The sequence below is a fragment of the Panthera leo genome, chromosome B4 (assembly GCF_018350215.1).
Source record: "Panthera leo isolate Ple1 chromosome B4, P.leo_Ple1_pat1.1, whole genome shotgun sequence".
NCBI classification, from domain to species: Eukaryota; Metazoa; Chordata; class Mammalia; order Carnivora; family Felidae; genus Panthera; species Panthera leo.
Window position 1 is genome coordinate 40,592,596 of NC_056685.1, and position 6,000 is coordinate 40,598,595.

A 6,000-nucleotide genomic window follows, 5' to 3' on the forward strand; every position below is an offset into this window, starting at 1 on the left:
GTCCTCAGCCTTCAGCCTCCCAGAGAAGGTGACAGGGTGCTTTTTCTCTGCAGCTGCTCTCCCAAGTTACTCCCCAGCTGCTGCCTCTGAAGCAAAGGGGATCCCCAAGTTCAGTGTTCAAAATGGCTTCCACCATTTGTCATGCCCTGGGGATGTCTGTGGTCCTTTTCACCCCCTGCCTGGTTATCATGGCCAAGACCACCCAGCCTCCTGTCTTTCTCCCTTTCTGACCGTTTTGGCAAAGTAGCAAATTCTTTCTTAATCCTTCAAATTGCACAAGCCTCTATAGTAACTCCTCACTGCTGCTGAATCCGGAAACAAACTCTCCCATCAGTCTGTCAGCCTCATTCCTGCCTCACCTCCCACTATTCTTCAGCCCCATGCTTCTCAAGATTTGGTCTCCAAACCACCACCACCAGCAGCAGCAGCAGCCAGGAACTTGTTAGAAATGGGCCTTTCAGGCCCCACTCCAGATCCACTGACTCCAAAAGCCTGGGCATGGAGCCCAGCAGCCTGTTTTTAACCAGCCCTCCCGGAGATCCTGATGCAAGTTGGAGTTTGAGAACTACTGAACCAGCCACACAGACCTCCCCACTAGGCTGCACTGAAGGAACATGCATTCCTTCCAGCCTCTTCCCTGTGTTCAGGCTATCCCCACTGCACACATCCCCTGCCCTGTCCTCTCTGCCCAACCGAAACTCCTCACCCAAGGCTCCTCACATGCCATGCTTTTCACAAAATCGGCTCTTGGGTACAACAGAGCCCCGTGCTTTGTGGATCCCCATCCCCTCCCTCACCTTCAGTGCTGCCAGAGACCCCGGTCACCCAAGCACCAGAAAACAAAGATGCATAAGGCCTGGTCCTTGCCCTTTGGGGGGGGGGGGGGGGGTGCTCACAGAGGAGGAAGACAAATGGCAGTCTGGCGAAGTTCAGTGCCCTGAAGTCACACTGTGACAGGGTTTCCAGCAGAGGCAAGGTGGATGGTGACAGCCAAAGAAGCAGGGGAGCCTCATAATTAAGGCAGCTATCAGCTCATGTAGCTCCCAAACAGCCTCGCCCCACACTGAGCACTGAGGGGTGCATCCAACCTGGGAGACCCTGGAGACCGGTGGAGTGACCTCTCCGGGGGCCCTACTGCCTGCATCTCGGCAAGGGTCTGAGTGTTGCCAAAAACTGTCTTTGGCCAAACCAGGATCGGTCTCCTCTGAGCCCTCCTCTCAGTCAGGTCTCCACCTTAGACTCTGTCCTCGGTCTGATCGGTTCAGTTTAGCAAGAATCCTGCTGGGTTAGTTTATCGAAAATCCCCTGGCCTCAATATCTGACCAATTCCTCATGCCCCTCCATCAATACTTATCACCCTGGCCTGACTTCAGCAAGAACCCTGTCACATTGGCTTAACCAGATGTTACCTTTGATGTTTCCCCTTGGTAATTTTCCATCCACTGACCCCCCCACCCCCACCCAGCTGTAAGTCCCCACTCATCCTTGTTATATTTGGAGTAGAGAAGTAGAGCCCCATGTCTCTGCCCCACTGCAACCCCCCCCCCATTGCAGTGGCCCCTCTTGAATAAAGCTTTCCTCACTGTCTATACCAAGTGTCATGAAAGATTTTGTTTTAACAATGTGGATCTGTCCATTGTCGTGTCATCTCCCCGAGGCTGTGGACCCCGTCTTTGCTAGGTTTTGTAGCAGACTCACTCACACATCGCACACATCTGATGCATTCTCAGAGTGTGAAGGTCACCAAACCACAATCCCCCATCACTGCCTGCAGCCCCACTCCTGGCCTTGGAGAGTGCCATCTCTCCTTAGTGCAGAGGGAAGTTCCTGAATCCTGACAAACCCAGGATCAAAATCCAGCTCTTCCTTTTACTGTCAACCCTTGGGAGGATCAGACCACCTCTTTGGGCTCGGCACCTGTACCTACACCTCAGAGCCACTGTGGGGTGCAGCGATAACCCAGGCACATACCAGCACTTTCCCAGGAACACAGGAGGTGCTTAACATCAGGTAGGTACTCTGAATTCCACAAAGAACACAGCAATGACCCCTCCCATTTTTCTAGGGACTCTGTGTACTACAAAGCATCTTCTGGTTCACCATTTCTTTTGATGCTTTGGAGCTCCCAAAGTGCTGCCTGGACCCAGAGCAATGGACATGACCACTGGAAAAATATTTGCTCCATCCCACCAGGCTCCCATGGGAGAGACCCAGGGCCAGGCTAAGGGAAGCTCTTGGTCATGGAAGGCCATTTCCATCCATGGTTCCACAAGGATCTGCAAGCTCAGGCCCTGCCAGAAGAATGCCCCTAGAGCCCCACAGTAGGGTTGAGCTTAGCCGACACCTGCTCTGAATCCCTCACTTCAGTGCCCCGGACTCACCAATAAGCGAGAAGGAGTGTTTCTGACAGTCCCCGGCCAGGAGGTAACTGCAGTCTCCCATAAAGCTGTACATGCTTTCATCAAAGGTGTTGATGAAGTCACCTCCAAAGAGGCTGCATCGAGCCATCGACGATCTGCCAACAGTCTCTTTTGCACAAAGGATCCCTGGAGGGAGAGACTACAGGTGAGCACAGCTGGGACCATCCAGCCACTCCAGCCTTGTGCCTGATAAAAATTGGGCTGTAGGGAAGTATTTTCCATCCCAAGCAAGACTAAAGCTGTTGCTTTTGGGGGCGCTTGGATGGCTTAGTCGGTTAAATGTCCAACTCTTGATTTCGGCTCAGGTCGTGATCTCATGGTTAGTGGGTTCAAACCCCATATCGGGCTCTGTGCTGATAGCACGGAGCCTCCTTAGGATTCTCTCTCTCTCTTTCTCTTTCTGTACCCTCCCCCAAAATAAATAAACACTTTAAAAAAAAAGTGTTGCTTTTGGCCCTCAAAAATGACCCAGGACTCACAGCAATAACAGAGGAACAGCTTCTCAGAATATCTATTTGTTTTAACGACATTTACTTACTAATTTAAAATGTGATACATGCTTTATCAGAGAAAATTTGGGGAACACAGAAAAAATTCAATCAAGGTAAAATCATCATTAACCAACATTCCTTGATAACTGGACTTAACATTTTAGTTTTATCCTTCTGTTTCACAGCATATGGATATATAATTGCAGGTTTTCTACGAATTTGTGATCATCCCGTACAAACTATTTATAACCTGTTTATTTCTCAATGTACTGTAAAGAATTTATCATGCCATTGTGTACCCTTGCAAAACATGTTTTGCAGTGACTATAGCATATTTCACATCTAAATGTATACATTTATACATTATAATAATATTAACCCTATTATTAGGTGCTTAGCTTTTTTCCAAATTTTTTAAAAGATTGTAATGAGCCACCTTTTACATTAATCTACTATATCTTGAACAGTTTACATTCAAACAAATTAGCTGGTGTGTCTAACACACAGAATCTATGGAGTGTTAACTTCTTTAGGGCCATAAGCTAATTCCTCCCAGGAGACCCTCTTACCACCTTCACACTGCGCATGTGTGTGTGTGTGTGTGTGTGTGTGGTCAGGTGGGGCACCACAATAGTAAATTTTTAAGTTTTCTGGATCCCCTGGCACAGGAACCATCTGGTTGGAAGATGTAGAGGGTATGAAAAATATACATTTTTTCCCCCACACTAAACTGTGAGCAACAGGCTGGATTCTGCTGACCTGAGTGATCTAAGTGGGGACAAGCCAGAGTCAGAAAAGGGTCCCTCTCACCATTCACAGACCAGTATCTCAGCAAGGGAAGCAAGGCACTGTAGTCCAGTGCGAGTGGTGGTCTAGGACCCAGGAGAACTGACCTCTGACCTTTGCTTTATGTGACTTTGGAGCATTCATTTTTCCTCTCTGACCCTCAGTCTCTTCATCTGTACTATGGGAGATTCCACTAGATGACCTCTGCAATCGCTTCTAAAACTAGTCATCTGTCCAAGTCTTGGGTTCCTTCTTCCCCATCCAGCAGCCGCATCATAGAAGACTGTTCTGTGTGACCCCTGTGCTTCTTAATTGTCCAGTCAGAGAAGGCATTTGCAGGTAGCTGCTCCTCGAGGAATACAAGTCAGGGGCAGGGGGCTCTGAAGAACCTTCACAGGAAGAATTAACCAGTGACTATGGCAGGCCCAACCCAAGCTTAACACGGGACTTGGCACACAGGTGAACTCCAGACACACCTGCTGATTCCTGGAAGGGAGTTATTCCAAAAGACCCTGAGGCAGGAGTAAAGAATGGAAGCACTTTAGTACCCACCTGGCAAGGTGAAGGCCAGAGCAAGCAGCACTCTTGCAGGTCTGGCAGGAAACATCTACAGAGAAGCAGGAGAAATGACTGGTGATCACTGCCCTCACAGATCATTGCTGGGATGTATGACTGTCCGTGTGTGAAGTGGGAAGAACAATTTTTTTTAAGCAAGAGAAAAGATTGATCCTTCCCGGCCCCTGTTTGCCCTTGAATATGGAAGACTGGTCCCCAAAAAAGCCCCTGGCCAGGCCCAGGCCCAAGAGTAACAATCACTGTGAGCCAGACCCCAGGCATCCTTCCCCAACCAGCAGTCCCAGAGCCCAGGCAGGCAAGGAACTAGGCCAGCCTGGCCTCTCACTCCCCTGCACTCCTGCAACAGCTAGGAGCCCATGCGTACCTGATTCCCTCCTGCCTTTTAATCCTTCCACGCTCAGCAGCAAGCTGGGGAGAAGAAGCTATCCTATGCTCTGTTCCTACCACAGGCACCCAGATGTGGAGAATGCTCAACAACCACGTTTGTAGGTCAGTCCCCGGCACTATACCCCTGCTCAGGCAATGTGTGTTGGGCCGAGCTGTTAAATGGACAGGAGTCCAGTAGCCCGGGCCCAGGAAAGGCTCCCATCGTGTGCCCCCCTCCAGAAAGAGAGAATCGACCCTGACTTCAGAGCCCACCCCAATCCCGTAGAGCCCCTGCCACAGCCCTCTCCTCTTGTTAAACAGGTATAGACTCTTATCACCTGAGATTTACTAGGGGTGACTCCTTTCCTACTCAGTGCCTCATCCAACCAAAGAGAGACAAACCCAGTCTGTTATATACCTGCGGAAGTAACACTTGGATGACATCAGATATGGCCACATCTTGGTCTCAGAACCAGTGACCCTCTAAAACCTCCCAACACACAGGTATGTCAGGCTGCTTTCAGAATACACCCAGAGGTGAGAGCAGAACTCCTTCCAGTCTTGCCTCATCAAGTAGTACAAGCAGTAGCACCACCACGAACAAAAGCAGCCACAGGACTCCCCAGGGACAAGTGGAGAGTGGGCCTTAGGAAGGTCCCTGGCTCCCTCCAAACAATCCCTTCTAGCCCCGGGACAGAGGACCCCGGTTCCCCAGGGTAAGGCCCAGTCCTGATCTTCCTCCCCCAATTGAGCCAGCCCTGTTCCCAAAAGCCCAGACCTTTCCCTGCAAGCGGGGGGCTGCAGGTATCTCCAAGGTCCCTTAGGAAGCCCAGTGCCGCAAGATGGTGCCGCCGGCCTAGGCCATGTTCCCCAGCAGCTGAGGCCGATGGGACTGCTCGCAGCTCTGGACTGTTGCTGTTAAGTGACCCAGGGGCTGCGCACTCCCCGTGGCCAGGGGGAGATAAAGGCCGAGTTGTGACGTCCACCAGCCCCCCCTCCTTTCCCACCACAATAGCTGTGAGCGGCCACAGCAGGGCATTGGCCTCCTGTTAATTACCAGAAGGAAACAATGAACGGAAATGGTATTAGAAATATCTCCAAGCCGATAAGGCTTTGAAGAGTTTGGTGGGAGACCTCGGCCAGCTGCCATAATGGGTTGCCTTGGCCTCCCCACGCCCCCCACACCGCAACCACGATCCTGCCCACACACAGGATTCCATACAGACAGGGGATGACCACGAACGCTGGCCGGCCCAGGGCAGGCTGGCCCAGGCCAGGGAAGAATCCAAACCTGATCAACACAGCTTCTAGATCCGGCTTCCAAGGCCAGACACCGGGGAAGTTTGGAAAAACACCTCAAC

At 51.0% G+C, this 6,000-nt stretch overlaps 1 protein-coding gene across 1 annotated transcript in view; it reads right to left on the bottom strand.

Moving 5' to 3' along the window:
- Positions 1-5,577, bottom strand: part of VWF (von Willebrand factor) — a 137,783-nt gene extending 132,206 nt beyond the window's left edge. The window contains exons 1-3 of the mRNA XM_042945594.1: positions 5,418-5,577; positions 4,250-4,304; positions 2,382-2,546 (exon numbers count right to left, since the gene is read on the bottom strand). Coding sequence (XP_042801528.1) covers positions 2,382-2,546; positions 4,250-4,304 — 220 coding nt within the window. The 5' untranslated portion in view covers positions 5,418-5,577. The remainder of the gene's footprint in view (positions 1-2,381; positions 2,547-4,249; positions 4,305-5,417) is intronic.
- Between the last annotated feature and the right edge of the window lie 423 nt (positions 5,578-6,000).